This window comes from Pipistrellus hanaki, assembly GCF_964339955.1.
Source record: "Pipistrellus hanaki genome assembly, chromosome: 4".
Classification (NCBI taxonomy): domain Eukaryota; kingdom Metazoa; phylum Chordata; class Mammalia; order Chiroptera; family Vespertilionidae; genus Pipistrellus; species Pipistrellus hanaki.
The window spans coordinates 78438454-78463124 of NC_140506.1; the positions used below are offsets into that span (position 1 = coordinate 78438454).

Below are 24671 nucleotides of genomic sequence, written 5' to 3' on the forward strand. Positions count from 1 at the left end.
AGTTGAGAAATCTTTACCCTGTCAGAGATGGGAACGGGATTGGGGGTGAAAAAGGTGAAGGGATTTATAAGTACAAATTGGTATTTATATAATAGTAGGATATAAAGTACAACATGACAAAATACAGTCAGTATTGTAATAACTACATATGGTATCAGATGGGTACTAGATTTATCAAGGTGATCACTTCAAAAGTCAAATATCTAATCACGGGGTTTTACACCTGAAATTAATATAATGTTGTATTCAACTGTAATTTAAAAAATATATGTAATTTAAAGAACGTTTACCCTGTCAGATCTTTGGAGGAGCAATTTAGCCTTCTCACCTCGTCGGCAACACAAGGTTCCTTCGCCACGCCCCCCCAAGTGATTGATAGCGACTGCATCCAATAGGATATTTTTACGTGCGATTTCCAACCAATCGAATGGAAGCAGCGGCCTTGGGGCGTTACCACCGATGCAGATGCGGACAGCGTCCTCCCTACGTCGGTCTTGCGTCATCCGCCTGCGCCAAGGGCACGCTTGGCCCGCTTCGCCCCAGGGAGTCGTTGCTTTGTTGTCGCCGACAATGAGCTGCGCCCCGTTGATGGCGTCTGGCTCCCTGTGGCGGCTGTGCTTCGGTGCCCCACGACCCCTCTCAGGTAAAGGGGGAGCGCGGCCGCGGCCCCGCGCTGGGCGGGACTCCCGCCCGGGAGTGTTCGCCTGGGGTTTGGGCCGGCGAGGTCACGGGGGAGATGTTTACGGTAACGTCACAGGACTGCGACGGAGCGCGACTGCGAGGCTTGAACCTCGGGGTGCCGACGGCTAGGGGGCGCTGTTGTGCGCCGCGGGGATGCGGGCGTGGTTTTCCGCGAGGACTCCCAGGGGCGGCCTCTCAGGGCTGGCGCGTTGGGGAACTGCACACCTGTGCCGGCAGTCACTGCAGCGGTCGGGGTTCCGGGCCGATGACAGTTGCGGGTTTTGAAAGTTCAGTGCCCCGGGGTGTCCTCGTTGCCTTGGCTCAGGGCCTTGTCACGCGACCGGCGTCTGCTGCCCCCACCCCCACCCCCACCCCCACCCCGACCTTGTTAGAAATGCAGATTCCCAGGTCACTCCACTGACTTGCTGGGTGCTTTACCAGTCTGTGGTATTTTAAAAAAAATTTATTATTATTTTTAAAATATAGTTTATTGATTTTTTAGAGAGGAAAGGAGAGGGATAGAGTTAGAAACATCGATGAGAGAGAATCATCCATCAGCTGCCTCTTGCACACCCCCTACTGGGGATGTGCCCGCAACCAATGTACATGCCCTTGACCGGAATCGAACCCGGGACCTTTCGGTCCGCAGGCTGACTCTATTCACGGAGCCAAACCGGTTTCGGCAGTCTGTGGTATTTTAACACGCTCTTGGAATGAGAGCACCAGTCTTTGGACTAGGAGGCAGAAACTTGCAAGAGGCTAACCTTGACTTTATCAAATGTCTCAAATTGTTCTCCACATAAAAATATGGCCACAGTTAACATTGACCCATTGTCAGAAGGCACAGAACTGAGCAGTACATTATACCTGGCAGAATTTGGAGTGCAGGAACTGGACTAGTTTCTTGAGTCAAATATGCTCAGTGAGGTGGAGCAGGTTGTGCAGTGGAGTAGACCAAAGCTGGGTCACCATGCTTCAGACCTCCATGCCCTCCCTCACTTGTGTGTAGTGAGGCATTTAAAACTCCACCTGGCCAAAAAGTTCAAATGCAGAATAGTTCAAATTGACCCTAAATCCCACCAGGCCTACCCCATCACCTTATGTCCAAAGCACTCAAGCTTTTTAATGAAAAAACTACTAATGTACCCCAAATGGAAAATTTTTTTTCAACACATTTTCTGGGTGTTGAAATTAAACTAAATGAAAAATATTTGTTAAAGACAGAAAAACATGGTTGACATACATAAGGCTTGGAACACATCTCAAGGTGATTCCAATGCCGGTTAAAGTTCACTTTACAAACTAAATATTTTCTCTGGGTCTCCATTTCCATGTCTGCAAAATGGACTGATGACAACGTATACATACCTAAACACATTACAAAACTCTTCCCTCAGGGGAAAACCTTTTGGGATACCACCATATGAGGCTGAGAATACAAATCCAGGTGTCACTATTAGCAAATTTTTAAAGACAATATCTAATCTGTCCTGAAGAATTTACATTTTGAAGGCAAGAATAATTCAGTTGAATTGGATCTATACCATAATGAGATGAAACCTAAGTTCTAAAGCTTATTTATCAAAATCAGATGCTCATGGATATGGGTATTTTAAGAGAATTTAAATCTATGGTTCTCAACCTTAGCTGCAGAGAAGATTCCTATACAGAGCTTTTTTAAAATACCAGTGTCCCCTTCCAGAAGTCAATTGGGGAGGAGCATTCATGGTTTTGAAAGCTCCCTAGAAGGTTCTGTGTAGCCAGGGTTGGGAACGAAGTGGGCCCTGAGGGGTGAGTGAACTAGAGTGGTGGTCGCCAACCTTCCGGACCTCACGGATCACCAGTGGTCCTCAGACCACCGGTTTGCGACCACTGAACTAGGTCACCATGCCTATCTAGAGCCAGCTGCCACATTGACTGCCTTAGGAGAAGTTAGACTCAGCATTTCCATATCTTCATACACTTAAACCAGAAATCCAGATGTTTAGGTGTAGTCTTTTGATTTAACCCTTTGCACTCCGAACCATTCTGGACATTGGCTACCAGCTACTCGACGCTAACGGCGGAAACGTGCATTGAATTAACTCAATTCCCCGTAATCACTAATAAACTGCAATGTCCCCTGAGAGGGGACATCCGAGTGATATGCTAGAATTCCGATGTCCCCTGAGAGGGGACAGCGGAGTGCAAAGGGTTAAGTGTAGGTAGCAGTCACTTCTTTTAAAAACCAATATGCAGGATAAACAATACACTTAAGGGCATGTCAACTAAGGGGAACTCATTTGTTACCTTTGTTCTAAGATACTGCTTCCTTCCGTCTGTAAAAAGAAACATCTCAATTTTACTTGAGAGTAATGAAGAATAAATACTTGCATTGCAGCTTATGGAAGAAGAATCAGTGTCAGATTTTGCAGCTCAAGAATGACTTTAGACAATATCAATCGGGCAGCTGTGGATCGAATTATCCGTGTGGATCATGCAGGTGAATATGGAGCAAACCGCATCTATGCAGGGCAGATGGCCGTCCTGGGTCGCACAAGTGTCGGGCCAGTCATTCAGGTAGGCGCTGCTTTATGTCTCTCAGCCTGGTCCACTGAACAGGGCTTACTGGGGTGGGGACCCAAAGGCTTCAAGTAATGAATCATATCAGGTCATGTATTCCTAGGGGACGTACTCTTTGTCCCCAAATGAGTAAAAATTGGATATTGGGGAGAGAAGAGTGGAAAGAATATTATTCTTTCTACATATAGATTACAGATGGACATCCTATATAATAAAAGCCTAATATTGCTAAGTGTCTGACCGTTTGTTTGACTGTTTGACCAGTCGCTATGATGTGCACTGACCACAAGGGGGCAGACACTCTGACTGGTAGGTTACGGTAGCTTGCTGCTGAATCGGGACTGGGGGAGACGGACCATACATGCCCTGGATGAATCTGTGCACCAGGCTTCTAGCTTAGTACATAAACAGATAATACAGTATATCTGTAGTAGTAAATTTTTATAGTGGGGGTGGGTGATAATGAAAAAGGGGTCAAGCCCTAACCTGTTTGACTCAATGGATAGAGCATTGGCCTGCAGACTGAAGGTTCTCAGGGTTTTCTTTGTGTGTGTTTTTAAAAAATATATTTTATTGATTTTTTTTTTTTTTTACAGAGAAGAGGGAGAGGGAGAGAGAGTTAGAAACACTGATGAGAGAGAAACTGATCAGCTGCCTCCTGCAAACCCTCTATTGGGGATGTGCCCGCAACTAAGGTACATGCCCTTGGCTGGAATCGAACCTGGGACCCTTGAGTCCGCAGGCCGATGCTCTATTCATTGAGACAAACCGGTTTAGGGCAAGGGGGTCTCAAGTTTGATTCCAGTCAAGGACACATGCCCAGGTTTTGGGCTCAATCCCTAGTAGGGGGCATGCAGGAGGCAGCTGATCAACCATTCTCTCTCATCAATGATGTTTCTATCTCTCCCTCTCTTCTCCTGTCTGAAATCAATAAAAAAAAAAAAATTAAAAAAAAAAAGAAAGAAAAAGGTTCGATTTCGGTCAAGGGCATATACATTGGTTGCAGGCACATCCCCCGTGGGGGGTGTGCAGGAAGCAGCTGGTCGATGTTTCTCTCTCATCAACGTTTCTAGCTCTCTATCTCTCTCCCTTCCTCTCTGTAAAAAATCAATAAAATATATATTTAAAAAAGAAAGAAAGAAAGAAAGAAAGAAAGAAAGAAAGGAAAGAAAAAGGGGTTGAGAAACAGCTTTAGGTAAAAGTACCAGTGCTGAGAGGTTGCACTCCTGCCCCCAGTGGAGAGCTGCGGAGATATTTTATACTGAGAAGCAGAAGGAGAGACCTCGCTTTGTACTCACACAGACCCAGCTTCACAGTCAACTCTCTCCCACCCGCTACTGTGTGACCTTGGGGAAGTCACATAACCCATAGGTCTTCATTTCCATATTTGCAAAATGGGCTGATGACACCTACCTCATTGAGTTTTGGTGAGGAATAAATGGCTGGTATGGAGCAGCTTGACACCATGCCTGGCATGTAACAGACACTCAGCATGAGTTAAATTGCCTTTTCTGAATCCTCAGGCAAGTTACTTCACCTCTCTGTGCCTCACTTTCCTCATCTGTGTAATGGGAATAATAATGGTTTGTCCTTCACAAAGTGGTTGTGCAGCTTAAATGAGTTGCCTACATTAAACTATTTGACCGTGCCTGGCAGGAAGTGCTGTGTGTTAGCTGTTATTATCATCCACCCTTTCTTCTCTGATGTACATGATACTTTTATGCTAGCAATCTGGAAGGAAATTATGTGATACCTGATATTCTTCCCTCCTAATTTTAAATGAGCTAATAAACAGCTCATGTAAGTATGGCTCTACCTTTTTTAATAGGCACTTTGTGGGTCTGAGGGCTTCTGCTAGAATCATGGTCACGGATAGGACATGTAGCTTCCTTGGGATACAGCAGAGGCCTGCATGGGAGGCCTACATGTTCTTATTGTTATGTTTCTTACAGAAAATGTGGGATCAAGAAAAGGAACACTTGAAAAAGTTCAGCGAACTGATGGTTGCATTCAGGGTCCGGCCGACGGTTCTGATGCCCTTCTGGAACGTGGTGGGGTTTGCGCTAGGTGCGTGCCTGTCCAGAGAGCTTATGGGAGCTGGAAGGTCTGGGATGAACATATTCTTTAAGTGCCACTTCACAATTCTTGCTGTGTTCTTTTATGGTCTTTTTTTTAACTTAATTTTTTTCTGAAGTTAAATTGGCTGACTTTTTTTCCTCTTAAATTTATTTAAGATAAAACCTTAAGATCAGTAGTTTTATAAATAAGAGATACAGTAAAAATAGATACAACACAAGGGAAAACAAAACTTGTAGCCAGATAATGTTTCCTGACAAAGTTGCTCACTCTTAAAAAGGGAGAAAAGTAAATGGTATAGGAGGATCAAAGGCATACCCCAAAGGACAACTTTCTCCTTGGCACAGTCAGTTAGGGAGAACATTGAAAAGAGAATAGCCTTCTTATCGCATTAGTCAAGGTTTAACACTGTGACCTGGTACCACCTAAAACAGTGGTTTTTATGGGGTCACATTGCTCTTGAGGACACTTGGCAATATCTAAAGACATTTTGGGTGTCATATCTGGGAATGCCACCAGCATCTCATGGGTAGAGGCCAGGGATGGTGTTAAACATACTATGATGCATGGGACAGCCCTCACAACAAGGGTCTGATTATCCAGTCCCAACGTTTGTACTGCTCTACTTTAACAGTGTCAGTCCTCCCCTTTACTGCTCTGGCTTTACAATTCCAGGCGCAGGAACTGCCCTGCTTGGGAGGGAAGGAGCGATGGCCTGCACTGTGGCCGTGGAAGAGTCCATAGCACATCACTACAACAACCAGATCAGGACACTGATGGAGGAGGATCCTGAAAAATACCAGGAGCTTCTTCAGGTATTTGACTACACTCTGAAAGGGGCTGATAAAGGGGGAAAGGGGCAGACATGCAATTTAGTAAGAAGGAGGAAAAACAGAACATTAGGAAATTGTGGGACCTTAGAATCTAGGTCAGCACCTCATTTTAAAGGCAAGCAAACTAAGTACTGAGAGCTGAAGCTGTGTGCCCTGGTCACATGCTGGGCAGATATCAGAACCCCATGTCTTCTGAGCCCGGACCCGTATTCTCTCCACTTCTGGATTATTGGTAGGTCCTGAGCAATGCTGTTAGCACAAACCCTTCAGATTAAATGACCTAAAAGATACCCTCAGATTGTGAAAAACAAATAAATAATCCTTTAAAATTTTTACTAAAAATAAAAGATACTCTCAGATAATTCCCCACAGCATGTAAGGGAGCAGATTCAGGTCTGGCTTTTTAAATTTATTTTCTTTTTTAAAATATTTTTATTGATTTCAGTGAGGAAGGAGAGGAAGAGAGAAATATCAGTGATGAGAGAGAATCATTGATCAGCTGCCTCCTGCATGCCCCCTACTGGGGATTGAGCCTGCAACCCAGGCATGTACCTTTGACTGGAATCGAACCTGGGACCCTTTAGTTCACAGGCCAACACTATCCATTTAGCCAAACTAACTAGGGCAGGCCAGACCCTTTTTTTTTTTTTTTTTTTAAACTATATTTTATTGATTTTTACAGAGAGGAAGGGAGAGAGATAGAGAGTTAGAAACATCGATGAGAGAGAAACATCGATCAGCTGCCTCCTGTACACTCCCTACGGGGTATGTGCCTGCAAGCAAGGTACATGCCCTTGACTGGAATCGAACCTGGGACCCTTGAGTCCACAGGCTGACTCTATCCACTGAGCCAAACTGATTAGGGCATGGCCTGGCTTTTTTTAAAGCCTAAATCGGGTTGGTAAACTATGGCCTGTGACTGACCACCTGTTTATGTAAATAAAGTTTTGTTGGAACACAGCTATACCCACTTGTTCAAATGTCCATGGCTGCTGTCCCCTCTGCAATGGCAGAGTTGAGTAGATATGGTAGGGACCATACAAAGCTAAGTATTGCTTCTGTCTCTTTATAGGAAAAGTTTACCTACCCCTATCTTAGATGATAATATGAGTTTTTAGTCTCACTCGGAGAGTTGGAATGCTGACTTCTATTTCTTTTTATTTAACCAGGTGATAAAGAAATTTAGGGATGAAGAGCTTGAGCACCATGACATAGGCCTTGAACATGATGCAGAACTGGTGAGGACCTACCTTTACTGTTGCTTGTGGTGCTTTGGTTACCTTATTTGGAAGGCTGCGGGTGGGAAGGTGTCTGTTCCCACAAAAATGGATTTCAGAGTGACCGCCAAAGAAAGAAAACCAATCACTGCTTTGACAAAGAGCAAGCTCCCAATTGGGAAACTTCTTACTTCCTCCTTATTTTCCCTGGCAGCTCTTTTTCCCTTTCCAGTGAGAAACCAGATGACTCAATGCTTTGGCAGCAGTGGAGGCATTCTAATCTTTTGACTAGTTCACCCCCCCAAATTAAAGCGTATTATCTCTTAGATCTTCTTTCTTATCCAGAGAAGTCCCAGTCCTGCCAGGCACATCTCACAAGTCAAAGTGAACATAGTCTGGCCGGTGTGGTGCAGTGGTTAAACATCGACCTGTAAACTAGGAGGTCACAGTTCGATTTCCGGTCAAGGCGCTTGCCTGGGCTGTGGACTCAGTCCCCAGTATGGGGCAGGACCTCTCTCTGAAACTGATAAAATATATATATTTTTAAAAAGTGAACATGGAATGTGTTTCTTTTGCTTGCTTATGGTCTTTAACAGGCTCCAGCATATGCCGTTTTGAAGAAGGCTATCCAGGCTGGGTGCAGTGCAGCGATATATTTATCAGAAAGATTTTAAGGTATGTCCACTTTTCCCTGTCTGTAAAAGATGATAGTGATTTAACAAGTGATGGTGGCGGAAAAGGAAATGTACAGTTATTGTTACTGAGCAACAGCTTACTGTCCCACACGCATGGGAGCCAATGCTATGACGTCATCTTTTGAGAAAAGAAAAGGCTTTAATTGTGAGGTCCACTGGCAGTGAGACCGGAGGCGAGGCTCAAATCTGTCTCCCTGGTGAGGGTTTTGGGCTACGGTTAAAGGAAGGAGCAAGGGATTTTTGTGTATTTATAGGGTTACATTGACTCCACATAATAAGAGCCTAGTATGCAGATGCTTGGGAATCACAGCTTTTCATTCATTGAATGTTTGAATTTAGAGGGAGGGGTTTGTAGTCCACAGTGGATTTTGACCTGGTGTCTTTGAAAAGTTATTTTAGGGTAAATTTTTTCTCTAGTGTGTTGTCCTACTATTCCAGTACATGGTTTGCAGTCTTATTCTGCTAACTCTGAAAAACAAGTTAGTATTTCTTTTTTTTTAATATATATATTTTATTGATTTTTCACAGAGAGGAAGGGAGAGAGATAGAGAGCTAGAAACGTCGATGAGAGAGAAGCATCGACCAGCTGCCTCTTGCACAGCCCCTACTAGGGATGTGCCCGCAACCAAGGTACATACCTTGACCAGAATCGAACCCGGGACCCTTCAGTCCGCAGACAGATGCTCTACCACTGAGCCAAACCGGTTTTGGCAGAGGTTTGTTTTTTAATAAAACTCCGTGGTGATTTTTGTGTATGCCATAAGGCTGACAGTTCAGGTGCATTCAAATTTCAGCAAACAAAGCTGGTCAATGTTTGGGCCATAGCTAATTTTTTCCTAAAGCATCAAGAATAAATCATTAAGAAAGTTATAGGAATATAAAGGGAAAATTGTAGCTTATTGGTAACAAAATGAAATTGAAAACACAAGGGTATTTATGTTTGACACAAAGCAAGACTGTCAAGTTCATCAGGTAAGTGGAAGACTCACTGTTTCTTTTTTGAATTGTGGATTCTTCTTTTGGAGAATATACTAAATTTTGGATTATTTGCGAATTTGCGTTATAATAATTTTCTTTAGGGCTGTTACCAAAATATGGACCAAAATGGACTAAACTTTTCATACTGTGTCTTTTGTGATTTGCACATTTTTAAGTAATTGTGAACAACCTAGATCAGTGATTCTCCTCTCAATTCGAATGTCCTGAGGAGCTTTTTCCAGATGGCAAACCAAAGATTCAGGATTAGAGAGGGGCCCAGCATCAGAATGGTTTCCAAAGCTCCTAGGTGATTCTAATGTGAGTCAGGACCTAGGGACTCCTGGCCTAGCCTCTTAAGCTTCTTGTGGAGAGGAATTATAGCATTAAGGCTTTTGCCTTTCTGGGTTTAATCAGCACTGCCTGATGGGGCATGACTTGCCTCCTGGGGGTCCAGTTTTGAAGAATAGTGGACACTGGGATAGTTTGGTTTAGTCAACTTCTCTTTTTCTAAAGCAAGAGTGAGTTTAATTTATGTGATAAGTAAATCAGTCTTCTGATGATAATTGCAATAAGTTAAACATGGGAGAGAAAGGTCAAAGATAATTTAGATCTTCAGCTCTTCAGTGCTAGATTACAAACAGACACCTGCAGTGTAGTTTAGTATAATTATTTAACAACTGAAAAGCCAAGTTTCTACACAGTGACTGCTTCATGCCTACATTGTTTTATAAATGTCCATTTTATGTCTTTCCTATATAAGACAAAGAGGGCAAATAATCTTTTCCACTCCCTGACACATTGTAGGTGCCCATTTAAAAGAAGGAAGACAGGAAGGAATGAAGGAGAAGGAAAAAGGAAAAGAGGAGAAAGGAGTAGGTGAGGGAAGGGTCAAGATGTTACTAAGGCCCGGCCAGTGTGGCTCAGTAATTGAGCTCAGTCAGGGCACATGCCCAGGTTGCATGCAGCCATGGATCATTCTCTCATCTTTGATGTTTCCATCTCCCTCTCCTTTCCTCTCTGAAATCAATAAAAACATATTTTAAGAAAAAGATCTTAAGCAGTTGCAAAACTGCTATGAAAATGGCCTCCTATGCTGTTCCCCCTCTCCTTTGGATCTCGATGCTGGTGGTATTTGTTCTTTAATCTTTGAAGTGCTGGTAGTATTTGTTGCCCTCATGTCAAGGCTAATTTTGTAAGGATTGCAGTCAGGAATCTTAGGCATATGAAGGCATTTTGCACAATCCTTATTAAAAGCCCAGATTTGTTGCTGTTTGTTTAGCATCCCCTTCAGAATTGATGGCTGATGCTTTATGCTTGAGAGCTTCCAAAACAAGACCAGAGAGATTTTATGGATTTCCCTTTGGTTGTTTTTTATTTCATTACAGCTTGTCCTCATGTATTAACAGGGTAATCTTGTCTTTCCCTTACTTTACTGCTCTGACCTTTCAGGGAAAATGAGATTTTAAAATTGGACATCATCCAAAGGATGGCAACATGACAAAGGATGTTATTCTTGCAAGCAGTATTGTTCCAAAGACATGATCTGAGCTATCATTCTTTGCATAGGTGATCCTCTCTCGACTCAAAGTGTGGTCCAAGACCAACAGCAGTGCTATCAACTGTGAGCATGTTCGAAATGCAGAACTTTGGGCTCCTCCCCAGACGTACTCAATCAGAATATGCATTTTAATATTGTGTACTCCAGACCCAGTGGTGGTTTTAAAGTATGTCCACAAAGTCCTCAATACTCCTCTGCTCATCCGAACCTAATTCCCCTTGCCTTGAGAGGGGCTGTCCTTAGTGGCTTGTTTCTAGCAAACAGAATATAGTGGAAATGATGAAGTATGACTTCAGGGCTGGTAGGTCATAAAAGACACCGCAGCGTCTGCTTTTCTCTCCAGGATCACTCACCCTGGGGGAAACCAGAGGCCATGTGATGAGGACATTCAGGCAGGTACTCTGTGAGAGGGCCACATGTCCAAGGACTGAGGCCCTCTGCCAACAGCCATATTTGTGCAATATCTTGGTAGTGAGCCCCTCAGCCCCATTCATGCCTTCAGATGGCTGCAACCAACATCTTGACTGCAACCTCATGAGAGACCCAGAGCCAGAATCACCTGGTTAAGTCAGTTTTGAATTCCTGACTCAGCAACCATATTAGATAATAACTTTGTTTTCAGCTGCAGAGTTCTAGGCTGATTTGCTAAATAATAGATAACCAATATGTAACATTTGCAGGTGATTGGAAGCACAATAAAGTTTGAGAAGCACTGAACTAGACCATGAACTAGAAGGCAGAGACTGTCTTAATCCTTTCCATGTCTTCAGAACTTAGCACAATGTCTAACGCTCAGTACATCTTTCTTAGACTAAATACAAAGCTAAATTGCCTCTGGGTGTTTTGTGGGTTGTTTTTATTTATTTATTGATTTTAGAGGAAGGGAGGGAGAAACATCAGTTTGTTTTCACTTATTTATTCATTCATCGGTTGTTTCTTTGTTTGTGCCCTGAGCAGAGATCGAACCCACAACCTTGGTGTATGGGGACGATGTTCTAACCTGAGCTACCGGACCAGGGCTAAATTGCCCTGTTTTAAAAGATTAAAACTTTTTTTGTAGTAATGCCTGTGTGAACATGGTAAAATTCTCCATATGTGCAGTGACAGGTAAATCTCCATGTAGATTGCTTGCTTGTTGGTGGGAAACGGACCACTTGCCTTACTTTGTAGTTAACTATTAGCAATCTGCCACAGAGGACAGCACATTTTTTTCTTTCTTTTTCCCTTCCAAACGTAATGCTTGCCGCAAAATCAAACAGTGTAAACTACATGTAACTAAAAAAGAAAGCACCCTTAGAAGAAACCACTATTGATAATTCATTGTGTGCCTTTCCAGATGAAAAACCCCAACACTACCTTTTATCCACACATGGGCATGTTTGGGTTTGTGTTGTTCCTCAAATGGAGTGATACTGTGCATCTAGATCTGCAATTTGCCTTTTTCATTCAGTGACCTACTTGGCCATCTTTCCAAGTCAATATGTATAGATCTACCTCATTCTTTTAATTGGCAGCAGTACTTTTCTTCCCTTTTACAGCTGAGCCACTGTGGCATCGTGCCAGCTCAGACCATGTACTATTTTAACTGCTTTACCCCTGAACTCTCAGGACCACCCTAGGGGACCCGCACTCTCCTGGTCCCCCTATTTACAGAGTCTGCTAGGGGCTGAAAGCTGGCACTTAACCCGGAAGCTATCCGGCCTCTTCCTGTTCCCTCGCCTACCCTGTCGGTGGACCTTGTGGTTATTACAAACAAACTTTGGGGACCTCTAATGCTTCAGGGGGACCACATTTGAACATAGCTTCCATGAAATTTCAGGAGGAGGGACCCCTCGTAGTTCTTAATCCTTTTGGAGATCCCATACTTCCTTGAGAATATAATAAAATCTCTGGACCCCCACCCAGACTCCTAAAAGTCCTCCTTAGGACCCTGGGATCTGAGTGATTTGTGGAGAAGAAAACATGACCTTTCCCTACAGGAGGAGAACAAAAAACCTTTTCTCAAAACCACCTTTTTTGGCTCTGCCAGAGCACAAAGCACTTTTCTATTGAATATGTTTTCAACTGTTTAAAAGGCCCCTCTTGCCTTTGGGATGTATTTCCTTTCACTCCTGCCTCCTGAAATGGCAGCCCTACAGGACTGTGACTGAACAGGAGGGCCCTTTGATCCTGGTTCAGGAAGAAAGATCTGCTGCTGGGCACGCCAAGGGCAAGGAAGGTCTAGGGCTTCCCAGCGCCCGCCTATGGCCACCAGAGGGCGCCCTTGTCCCTAATTTCCGAGTCCAGCGGCCCGTAACAGCTCTGTCATTTCCAGAATGTCAAAGGGATGATAACCCCTGAAGAGCAGAGACAGGCAATTGCTACATGTGGTGATATTCTGGCCCCAATAATCCCACCTCCTGATTTTTGCCATTAGATGAGAGTGGACTGTCACATTTGCACACTGCAAGGTACGGAGGACTTGCTCAGCTGGCTGTTCTACTCTGTGCTGGGCAACTAGCTTGAAAGTCCTTATCAGGGAGAAGACATTTTCCTTTTCAGAAAAGGGAGAGAGAAAAATAGAGGAGGTCGATTAGTCTCTGTCTGGAGGGTACCACATGTGGAGAAACCCGCATTAAACACCATGTAGTGTCCAAGGGGCTGCACTGAATGAGTATTCATTAGTTGGCACTGCTCCCTGGACCCACTTTGCTCACCCCCACCTTCCTGCAGTCTGCATGCTCTGCCCTTCTATTGATTAAGGTGAAATCCTCCCGTACCCTCTCTCCTATCCCTGCATATCTAGCTTCTGTGTTGGTATTGCATTCTATAATTGTGTGGTTGTCACCTGCTTTCCTACCATTTCTCCAGCCTGGCAGCAAGCTTCTCAAAGGCAAGGGCTGTGGCCAGTTCCTGGAGCTTAGCAGGCCCTCAGCCAACTTTTGATAAACGAATCTAAGCTGAAAACCAATCACGTGGGCTCATGGAATGGAACAAAAGTAATTGAAACAAGTAATGACTATCACCTGATCTCGATATGAGCTCACCTAGAAACTTCTGGGTCAGAGTATGATGTGGGGAAGGAGGCTCAGACTTCTGGGTGCCCTTCAGTCCTCTTGTCCATCTGTACTCCAAACCCAGCGGAAGCTTGACAAACATTCACCTGCCACTGTGTCTCAACTCCTCCCTCCATGCTTTTTATTTATAGCTGCTGTGTGTGTGTTTTGAGAATTTTTCATCATGATATTTTTTGTTCCTTTTTAAAAAAATCTCAATTACATTTCCAGTTATATAGAATTTTCTAATGTTTATTTTTGGAATTCTTAATTAGGCCTGCAAATCAAACTAAACTCTTGAGGTTAAAAATATTGACTGATGCCCCTGCTTCCCCCAGTCCTCCTGAAGCAGGTGCTGCCGAGCTGGCCGAAGGGATGGGTCTAGTTTAAAAGCTCACACAAGGACTCGATGTGCACCCTGGTTAAGAATCGGTGGTTTAATTCCATAGGGCTTTATTTTAAATCTGCCCCCAAATTGGTGCTTTTCCCTGAGGGCTGATTCAAGATTTACATTCTGTCCCACTTTTCCACTGAGATGTGACTTGCTGTTCCGATTTTCTCCAGTCCACTTGGTGCTGTGACAGCTGGAAATATGTCCCAGATCAAGTTGTCTTCTTCAGGGGTAAACAGTGGTGACAGCAGTGCTCCCCGTTCCACGGGGGGTGGGTTAGGGGGGTGCCTTTGTGTAGTATTTTCCATGCCTAGCTTCCAAGCGCTTTATTGAAACAATAAAAAATTGCCTGGAGATGCCACCTGTTGCACTCACTTGCTGATGCTCTTTGTGTTTAAGACAGCATGAGATTAATTATCTCAGTTGTTTATTTGACTGCTTCAAGGGGCCATATTCTAAATGCTGTATAAGAAAAAAATTAAAACATGAAATTATTTCATATCATTTAGAAGAGTCACAAAACATTTCACATTTCTTCTAATAAGAAGAATGAAAAATTCAGAGGTCATTTTCTTCAGGTATGGCTTGACCCAGGAGCTCAAACCAAACACTTGGCTTCTCTTTCTCCTCTTTCTGCTTTTCATAGTGTTGAAATTGGGCTCACAATGGCTCCCAGTGGCCCTCCTCATATATGGCAGCAGAATTGCTGAGCCCCTTCATCACCTCTTAATACTCCTTCAGCCACATAGAGGGCCTCTTCCTCTAGCTTCTACAGAAGCAAGAGAAAACTTTGCTTTCCCAGAGCCCACAACAATGCCCCTCCCCCACCCCAGTCTCATTTTTCTCCAATCAGGTCACATTTCTTTCCCTCAACCAATCACTGTGGCCTGGGGAATTGTGATGCTTTCATTGGCCAGGCCTGGTCACATGGTTGCTCCTGAACCTGGTGGAGTGGAAACACCTCCACTCCAGCTACATGGCCTAGAGTTGGTAGGGAAGGTTCCCACAAAGGAAGCCAGAGTCCCCTCACCAGGAGAAAGGAGAACAGACATTAGAAAGGTAAAAAGGCCTGATGTCCCCTGAGCCCAGGAAGTCATGGTGGAGACAGAACTTGAGTTGATATAAATGGGGCAGTGGTTCAGGATGGACTGGGTCGGGGAGGATGCGATCAGGGGGATATTACATGGTGCTCCCCTTGATGGTGGGTGAGGACTCTTGTGACAGCCTAGCATAATGATCTAAAACACCTAGGTGTGAATTCTTGCTCTACCACTTATCAGGTGTTACCTAACTTTCCATGCCTTAATTTATCCACTTGTAAAATGGTTACACCTGGGTTGTCATGGATGAACCTGAAAAAGTATGCTAAGTGGAAGAAGCCAGTCACAAAGGACCGTGTATTATATGATCCCACTTACATGAAATGTCCACAACAGAGAAATCCATAGAGACAGAAAGATTAGTGGTTATCTAGGGCTGGGAGGGAATGGGGTGTTGGAGGGTGATAGCTAAGGAGTTCAGGGTTTATTTTCAGAATAATGTTCTAAATTTGACTGTGGTGATGGTTACAGGACGCTGTGCATATACTAAAAGCCATTGAAGTGTACACCTTAAATCCGTGACTTGTCTGGTATGTGAGTTATCCTATATAATAAAAAGCTAATATGCAAATGGTTGTAATGCCCTCACGCCATCACACCATAACAGTTCAGACACTCAACACTGGGGAGAGAGGAATTGGGGCCTGCCAAGCTGCAGCCCAGGAGAGGGACAAGCCACCTGCCCCTTGGTCCCAGGTACCTGCACCTGGCCAGAGGGAGGGAAATCCAGGACCCAGGTGCCTGTGACCAGTTGGAGGAGGGACTCCTGGGTCCTGGGTGTGGGGAAAAGCAGAGACGGTTAGAGTGATCAGACCAGCAGGGAAGCAGTTAGGGGCCACCAGGCAGGCAGGCAGAGGTGGTTAGGGGCAATCAGGCAGGTGAGCAGTTAGGAGCCAGTGGTCCCAGATTGCAAGAGGCAATTGGACATCCCCTGAGGGGTCCCGGATTGGAGAGGGTGCAGACTGGGCTGAAGGACATCCCCTACCACATGCACAACTTTTGTGCACTGAGCTTTTAGTGTGTCAAAACTTTTTTTAAAGGTAATATGTGTAGCCTTGGCTGGTATGACTCAGTTTGTTGAGCATCATCCCATCCATAGAGAGGCCCAGTTCCATTCCTGGTCAAGGCACATGCCTGGATTGTGGCTCAATCCCCAGTAGGGGATGTGCAGGAGGCGGCTGATCAGTGTTTCTCTCTCTAAGGTCAATAAAAAAAGCGTATTTTTAAAGGTAATATGAGTCAAGTGCTTTGAACATGGCTGGCACATTCCCTCTATCTGCCCCATCAGACCCGGGAGTCATAAAAGCTTCCAGCTGTCTCAGGACCTTGGAGATTTCACCATCCCTCAAGTTTAAGTTCCCTTCATCCTGCCCTCACCTTTCTGAATAAGTCTCATCCATAAACTTCACTCAGTTCTCCCATTTGAGTGCCTCTCATTTCTGCCAAGACCCTGACTGCATAGAAAACCCTTCTCCAGAAGAAGAGCAGGACTTGTTGGCTAATCAGTCAGGTGCATTCATAAAATTAACTAGTGATGGTCAGTTTTCTGTGTCCACTTGACTGGATTATGGATACCAAACATTTTCCAGACATGATTTTGGGTGTTTTGGGGGGTGTTTTTGGTTGAGATTAACAGTTGAAATTGGTAGACTGAGAAAGCAGATTGCCCTCCCTAATGCGAGTGGGCCTCGTCTAATCAGTTGAAAATCTAATAGAATAAAAAGGCTGACCTTCCTGAAAATACAGGGAATCCCTCCTGCCTGGCTGCGGAGCTGGGGCATTGGTGCTTCTCTGCCTTCAGGCTTGAACTGAAACATTGGCTCTTCTTGGGTCTGGAACTCCACCCACCATCTGCTCCACTGAGTCTCCAGCTTGCCGAAGGATTATCTTGAGACTTGTCAGCCTCTGTAATCACGTGAGCCAATTTCTTTTACATACACCACCTCCAACCCCCATTGGTTCTGTTTTTCTCTAGAAAAATACAGGACATAGAGGAAACATGAATCAGTGGTAAGTTTTAGGCTGAATAGGAAAATAGTAAAAATATGGGACAGAAATAAGGAAATCATGTCAAGGGAAGTGACTAATTTTGAAAGTTTTTTTTTGTGTGTGTGTTTTTCATTCACAAAATTTATTTAGCATCAGCCCTATGCCAGATAAAGGGCCAGCCACTGGGATTAAAAGATCTACCCAGCTGTGTAAACTAGAGGCCAAAACCCAGTCTTCTGATTCCGTTCAGGCTCACCATCCACATCGAATTAATTTTAAAATCTGTAATTTTTCCTCCTCAAACTGCTCTCAAATCCATTTCCTTGGCTTTCATTGGAATCGCCAAGCCCCATCCTTTTAGATCCACAACATTTTTTAAAATATATATTTTATTGATTTTTTTACAGAGAGGAAGGGAGAGAGATAGAGAGCTAGAAAGGTTGATGAGAGAGAAACATCCACCAGCTGCCTCCTGCACACCCCCTACTGGGGATGCGCCCGCAACCAAGGTACATGCCCTTGACCGGAATCGAACCCGGACCTTTCAGTCCGCAGGCCGACGCTCTACCACTGAGCCAAACCGGTTTCTGCAGATCCGCAACATTTTGTATTGATTTCACTAGGATTCAGGAGGAGCCAGTTTGAGCTGTTTGAAGAGTTACTGGATGTGGAATTGGGAAATGGAAAGTCAGGGGTATTGGTTAAAGTATATATGCACAAAGTATATTTCCCCTTCACTGTTACTTACGGTGATAAGGAAGGGTGCTGCTAACAGTGATAAGAGTTTATTAGGGGAAGAGATTATGTCTGAAGAAAAATTATCTGCAGTTTTTCTGTGAGATGCCATTAGTTAAAACGGACTAAAGTAGAGGAAAGCTAGGAGGAGAGGGCATCTCCGGATAGGGAGAAAAAGATACCCACGGTGACGGCTAAGGCTGAAAGTCTGGCCTCCTGACTTTATCTCCATACTTTATCCCCATTTGAGGAGAGGGAACCTTAAGAAAGCCACAGCAAGATGGGACAGCTTGGCCCACTCTCACCGCCCTGGAGTCCTGTGGGACATGATGCTCATCCATCCATTTCCACGAGAACCCAGAGGAGGCCCTCGACTTCTCTCTCTGCAGCTGGAGGTGCCCCTGGGTCTGTGTTTGGGTCAGGGATACATACACAGAAGCTCTTAGGTGGGATTTCCAGGGAAGGGTCAGACAACTAGAAGCTGCTTTTCTTGCCTTCTCCAAATTGTTCCACGCAGCCTACAATATGGAGATCAAGGCCGGAACTCCAGCAGCCATTCTGAAAATACACTACAGTTCAAGATGCGCAAAATGCCGTGTGTGCAGGTATTTGCTGCAGCATTATTTACGATAGCAAACTATTGTAACTGACTTCAGCACCTGACAGAAGGGGACCAGCTAGGCAGCTCACAGTTCAGCCAGGACAAGGGTGACTCTGTAGCCATTAAGAAAAACGAGGTGTCTCTGTTGTGATATGGAAAAATCTCTGACAATGACTGTAGTGAGGGGTAAACCCGGACGCCGAACTGTGTGTGGAGGTGTAGCTCAGATCCCAGCTAAGCCACTTCACTAGCCTGTGGAGCTTGAGCTCGGCTTTACCCCTCTAGGTCAGGAGTCAGCAGACAGTGCTGGAGCCAAATCCAGCTGTTGTAAGTCAAGTTTCATTGAAACTCACCCTTCATTTACCTATTATATTTTGGCTGCTTTCCTGCTTCATGCTACCTTCAAAAACTTGAAAAGTTGAAACAGTATGCTTGTGGCCTGCAAAACCTAAAATACTTACTTCCTGGCCCTTACAGAAAACATTTGCTGACCCCCTGACCTAGGCCTTATTCTCATCTTTAAAATGGGTTGTAAAACATTACTTGATTCATAGAGATTGTAGGAACACAGTTAATGTAAAAAGCTTCTTAGCACTTACAGTAAACTCAATAATATAGTAATGATTATGATTTTCTCATTGGTTTTATTCTGCTATTGCAGTAGAAACTTTTCCTATAACTATTTAACCAATATAAGTTTATTTGCTAATCCAGTAGATTGCTTTAGATATTAAAGGATCGTTTCCAAATCTAGTGTGTGTGTGTGTGTGTGTGTGTGTGTGTGTGTGTGTGTTGGGGGTGGGAGGGGGTCAGGGTGTTGACATGGAGTTGAGGGATGAGAAACCAATGGTTGTTAAACCTCTACAGCAGGTCCTTGAATGGCATCGTTTTATTATAACATTGATAAGATCCTGTAGGAGCTTAACTCTTGTTTATATCGTTTGCCTATAGTAAAATTGGTTTCATTATATGTCACTTTGCTTAAAGTCACAAAACCTGTCTACAGTGTTAAGTGCCATGTGTGGGCTAGGTCTTTCCAGGTGTTACTTCATGTAATCCATACTGCTAGGAAACCTGAACATCAGAGAAGGGATGAGTAGTTGATGTCACTCAGTAAGTCTCTGAGCTGAGACTCAAACCCAGCACTGCTTACCTCCAAAGCACATTGCTCTTTCTGCTCTAGAAGCACCTGATTACTGAGCACTGTCCACTACCAGCAAAGCCTTGGGCTGCTGCACACCTCCCCTGTGGTTTGCCCAGCATGGTTCTGGTCTGTGCCTGTCGTCCAATTTAATAATCCTCGGCAATCAGTTTCCTTCTCCAGTGTCTGAGTTTGGGCAGTAAATTCTATGGCCCCACTATAATGGACAAGGCTTTCAACGCCAGCTCAGTGAGGGCTGAGATCTTGTTTTGTTCACTGAATATATTCCAAAACACCTAGAACAGTATGGCACGGAGTAGGTGTTGAGTAAGTATGAGTTGAATCAATGAATGCTGAGTGAATTATCGATAATCCACACAGGTACCTTTCAGGTGAACAAAAGCCACTCAGAGGGATGAGGATGAGGATTGTTCTATTAAAATAGCTCTGAACATAGATGGATGCCTGGCTCTTAGTCCCTCCCTGTGGTTACAGCAAGCTGTGCCTAGTTTGAGTCTTGTGTTTTTACTTGTGCAAATCGAACACTGCTTCATTCCGGATAGTCTAGGTTGGTTATCGAAGGTGAGGAAGGAAGTGAGCATTATTCAAGGCCTCCTGCAGGATAGGCTGTTTGGGTGGATCCCTCATGCAGGGCCAGAAATAAAACACATCAAACTGAGCCCCGGGTGGCTTTGTGGAAGAAAAGGGAGGTGAATTATGTGCTTAGCACAGCCCTGATGTAAAGGTAAGGCTGATAATCTGTCCCTTTTATACACACAGTGTGTCGAGGGCCACTTGCAGCCGCAGGAGAAAGCCTGACCTTTGGAGAGGCAATAAAAGGTCACGTCTGTCTTCCCAGTGTGCCTTTCTCAAAGGGGAAAAGTGAAGGGTACACACAGGCAACTCAGCCTCCTGTCAAGCTGATGGCCAGATGCTGCTTAGGTTCTGGGCAGCCTGATGTGGCCGGAGAGCCCGGCAGTGTGGCAGTCAGCACACTGCCCTCTGGAGCCTTCGGGACAGGAGCAGGGAGGCAGTTAGGGAAGACTGCTCAGGAGCTTCAGGGCGGGGAGTCTGCGTTTACTGGCAGTGCTGGCTTTTGGAGTCTTAGAAATCACATCTGCATTAGTGATTGGCTCAAGTGGTCCAATGTAGGGTGTCACATCCTCCAGTGAAATTGACAAAGACATTACAAAGGATGAGTGGCAGGCTTCAGAGAATGTGGGTGGCTTGTTCCAGGGTGGAAATGAGATAGGGGAGGTTCCAAAGTTGGTAAGGATGGAAGGTGCGCATTGACAAAGAATTTTTTCTTTCTATGAAATAATTTTTTTTTCTTTTTAAAATCTTTATTGTTGAAAGTATTACATATGTGTGTAGTCCCCTCCCCATCGACCCCCTGTTTACCCCCACCCCAGGCCCTTACCACCCCATTGTTTGCCTCCACTGGTTATGCATATATGCATACAAGGTCTTTGGTTGATCCCCTCCCACCCACCAACTCTCCCCCACTCTGAGATTCTGCACTCCAAGATTCTGTTTCATGCTTCCATGTCTCTGGAGCCACTCTGTTCATCAGTTTGTTTTGTTCATTAGATTCCACATATGAGTGAGATCATGTGATACTTGTCTTTTTCTAACTGACTGATTTCACTTAGCATGATACTCTCCAGGTGAAACCATCTCTTAAACTCCCTAGACAACACAGCACTGTGCTGTCTCCCAGGATCTTCCCATACCTAGTAGATTTTTTCCCAGGGCTGGAACCCATCACTGTGTTTTGCTAATTGAGCACTATAGGAAGGTGTTTCTTAGGACCTTGTTGAAGGGAAATAGCCATTTTTAAATACTACTTGCACCCAGCAGGTGGGAACTGGGATGGAGTGAGAGAACAAGAGCAAATATACAGTTTCTATCTGCCCACCAAAAGGTGTGCTCACAGACAAAAACAGGAGGTAGATGGGTAGGTCCCCCACAATGTTTACATGGTGATCCCTCTCCCTCTCCCTCTCCCTCTCCCTCTCCCTCTCCCTCTCCCTCTCCCTCTCCCTCTCCCTCTCCCTCTCCCTCTTCCTCTCCCTCTCCCTCTTCTTCTCCCTCTCCTTCTCCCTCTTCCTCTCTCTCTCCATTTTTATTCCTACCTCTTCCTGCCACATACTATGATTGAATTCACATAAACTAGAAAGGATGGTTTCTCTATTTGACCCTAACAGGAAAACCATAAATGGTAGAGGTTTGAATGCTGTGGATAGATTCAGATACCACCAAAAAGTTACCAGTGTCCAAAACCGGGCACCTTTTCCAGGTGCCTGTTCGTCATTAAATTAGTATGTTACCGTATCCCTGACATCTTTTCTGAAAAATCCTTGCAGACTTACCCTGTCTCTGTTTAAATCAAAGCAGACACTTCTGTGAAACTCACCTCACCTGTCTTCCTTACCAGCCTGTCCCTCCCATTTCCATGGAAATCATTTATTTCAGTAGAAGGATACCAAAAGTTAAGCCATGAGCTCAAGTGGAATTCAAAGCTGAATGTCTGTGTACCCCCAAATTTATAAGTTGAAATCCAGACTCGAAGTGGTGGTATTAGGAGATGGGGCTTTGAGAGGCGATTAAGGAGGGCGGGCCCTCACATTTGGAATGTGTCTTTATAAAAGGGACCCCAGAGCTCCCTTGCCCCTCTGCCATGTGAGGACACAGTGACAAGACAACTGTCTGAACCAGGAAGTGGGATCTCACCAGACACTGAATCTGCTGGTGTCTTGACCTGGCATTTTCCAGTTTCCAGAACTGTGAGAGAAATTTTTGTTGTTTATAAGCCACCCAGTCTATGATACTCTGTTATAGCATCTCACACTGACTGAGAATGACAGCATTCAATTATGGAGGACAGCTGTTGCCACCACTTAAGAAGTGGGCTATGAGATGCTTTGGGAATCTGAGGGAGGTACTCAGAAGGAAAGAAACCCTCTTTTCTCTCACTTCCAACCTCAGAGGAGAGACTCAAATCAACTTAAATATAGGCATGAGTGGAGCTCAAATGAAACCATCAGTAGTTTCTATCTCTAGTCTTGGTAGTCCTTTCGTCTCCAACAAGCCTTTCCCCCGTGTTGGCAAAGGTGCCTGCCAGCATCTCGGGGCTTACAGCCTAATGGATCAGCAACTCTGATAGAAAAAAGGACTTCTCTTTCTCAATCTCCCAGTGAAAATGGACTCTAGAGTAAATGGCAAATGGCCTCAATTCTTTGCAGCTTCTTTCACCAAGAGGTGGAATATATTGCATCATTTGTTGCTGGATGATCTTATACTTGTGTTGACCAATGGAATGTAATAAAAGTGACAGTATATGAGTTCCACGCCTAAGTCTCAATCTGCTTTTCAGTCTTTGCTCTGGATTTCTTTGAATGCTGCTCCCACAGCAACAAGCCTGGAAGAACCTACCAGAGGATGAGAAATTACATGGAGCAGAAGCATGCTGTTTCACCTGTCCTTAGACAAAGCAGTCTACCAACCACGGGACCCTGAGGCCATCCTAGACCATTCAGCTCCAGGCAAGCCACCAAGAGACCAACTGCGCTGGCCTAGAGCAGATGAACCACCCTGCCTACCACAGAATTGTGAAAAATAATAAAAGTTTGCTATTTAAGTCTTTAAGGTTTGGGATGTTTGTTATGTAGCAAAAGCTAACTAAAACGTATGGATCAACTTGGGTCACCTCTTCACTCTGAATCACATAGTGAGCAAGGGAATACTGTACTCTCAACAGACTGGCCTAGGTCATGTGTCTATTCCTCGAGCTGTGGGTTGTGACCAGTGACATCCAAATCAAACAAACAGAGAGCTGAGGGAGGGGAAGTTACCAAGAAAAACCAAGCTGTTACCACCAGGTGGATACCAAGAAAGCAGAAACAAGAGATAGCTACTGGAATGATCTAACCCAGACTGATAATCTAGGGAGCCTGCATTAACGGCCTTAGTTCTAGTTCTCATTTGCAGCATAGCCCTAATGACAACACTGCCTTTTTGGCATTCAATTCAAAGAGCTGTCATGGTAAGGGCATTGGGGTGGAAGTTCAATGGAACTGAGTTTGATTGTTGGTTTTATCTGCTCTTGGCTGGATGGTTTTGTAATCCCTCTGAATTTTAGTTTCCTTACCAGTAAAGTAGGAGATGACATTAATACCCACCTGTTACATACAAGTTGGCTATGAGCATTCGTGATTACACATATGAAAGCACAGTGCTTGACACATAGCAGGGGCATAGGAACAGTTGTGAGTTTGTAAGATGCACCCAGGTGCCGAGAAGCCGGTCTCATGAGTAAGTGGCAGAACTCCCGGAGTGCAGGGAAATATGGTCCCCCATGGTGGTCATGGGTTCTTCTCTGCTGTGCCTCCTCCTCCAAAAGAGATGCAAATCCCAAGTGGTCAAAACACAAGGATCCTCTGGGCTTTTGAGGCACATAAGAGAGTAATATTTTCCCTCCTTGAGAGAAAGTTGTCCCAAGTGGAAGGTGTGGAGTATGAGTTACGCTGGGAGGATCCTGGACAGGCTGTGGTTCTTTCTGTTCTTGCTGGTTGGAATGCCTTGACAACTGCGTCCTTAGATGATCACAGGATGTCTGTATCTGTCTATCTGTCCGGAGGTTTAGTAATGACTTCTTGCATCCAGGTGCAGGCTATTTTCTCCCCAGCCCTTTCGATTTCACAGGCTGGTAAAATAAATTCAACAAATATTTATTTATGGAATGACACTTGTGCCAAGCCCTGGTGAGATAAGGGGCCACAAAGCAGGTAGACAGAGCCCTGCCCACATACAAGTGGCGGATGAAGTGATTTATTGACCTAGAATTGCCAACTTTTCATTTTGCTGTTAGGACCCAAGGAGAGAAACCAACTTCCCATGATTGTTATTATCATTTTTTTTCTTAGAAGAAAATGGCTTGTTTGTTTGTTTTTGTTAATCCTCACCCTAGGATATTTTTCCATTAATTTTTAACAAGAGTGGAGCTGAGGAGGGAAGACTGAGAGAAACATCAGTGTAAGAGAGACACATCGATTGCCTCTCACACACTCCCTGATTGGG

The 24671-nt window shown here is 44.5% G+C and overlaps 1 protein-coding gene across 5 annotated transcripts in view; it reads left to right on the forward strand.

The window, feature by feature from the left end:
- The first annotated feature begins 478 nt into the window (after window positions 1-478).
- The window catches only part of COQ7 (coenzyme Q7, hydroxylase), a 32700-nt gene continuing 8507 nt past the window's right edge, over window positions 479-24671 (forward strand). The window contains exons 1-7 of one of the 5 annotated variants that reach the window (XM_084880739.1): window positions 479-643; window positions 3062-3240; window positions 5196-5310; window positions 5995-6134; window positions 7322-7390; window positions 7966-8044; window positions 23006-23240. In XM_084880739.1, coding sequence (XP_084736865.1) covers window positions 571-643; window positions 3062-3240; window positions 5196-5310; window positions 5995-6134; window positions 7322-7390; window positions 7966-8043 — 654 coding nt within the window. In that variant the 5' untranslated portion in view covers window positions 479-570 and the 3' untranslated portion in view covers window position 8044; window positions 23006-23240. Of the gene's footprint in view, window positions 644-2982; window positions 3241-5195; window positions 5311-5994; window positions 6135-7321; window positions 7391-7965; window positions 8045-22968; window positions 23241-24671 lie in introns of those variants that run through there. The other 4 variants (XM_084880738.1, XM_084880742.1, XM_084880741.1 and 1 more) reach the window with 4 other exon arrangements.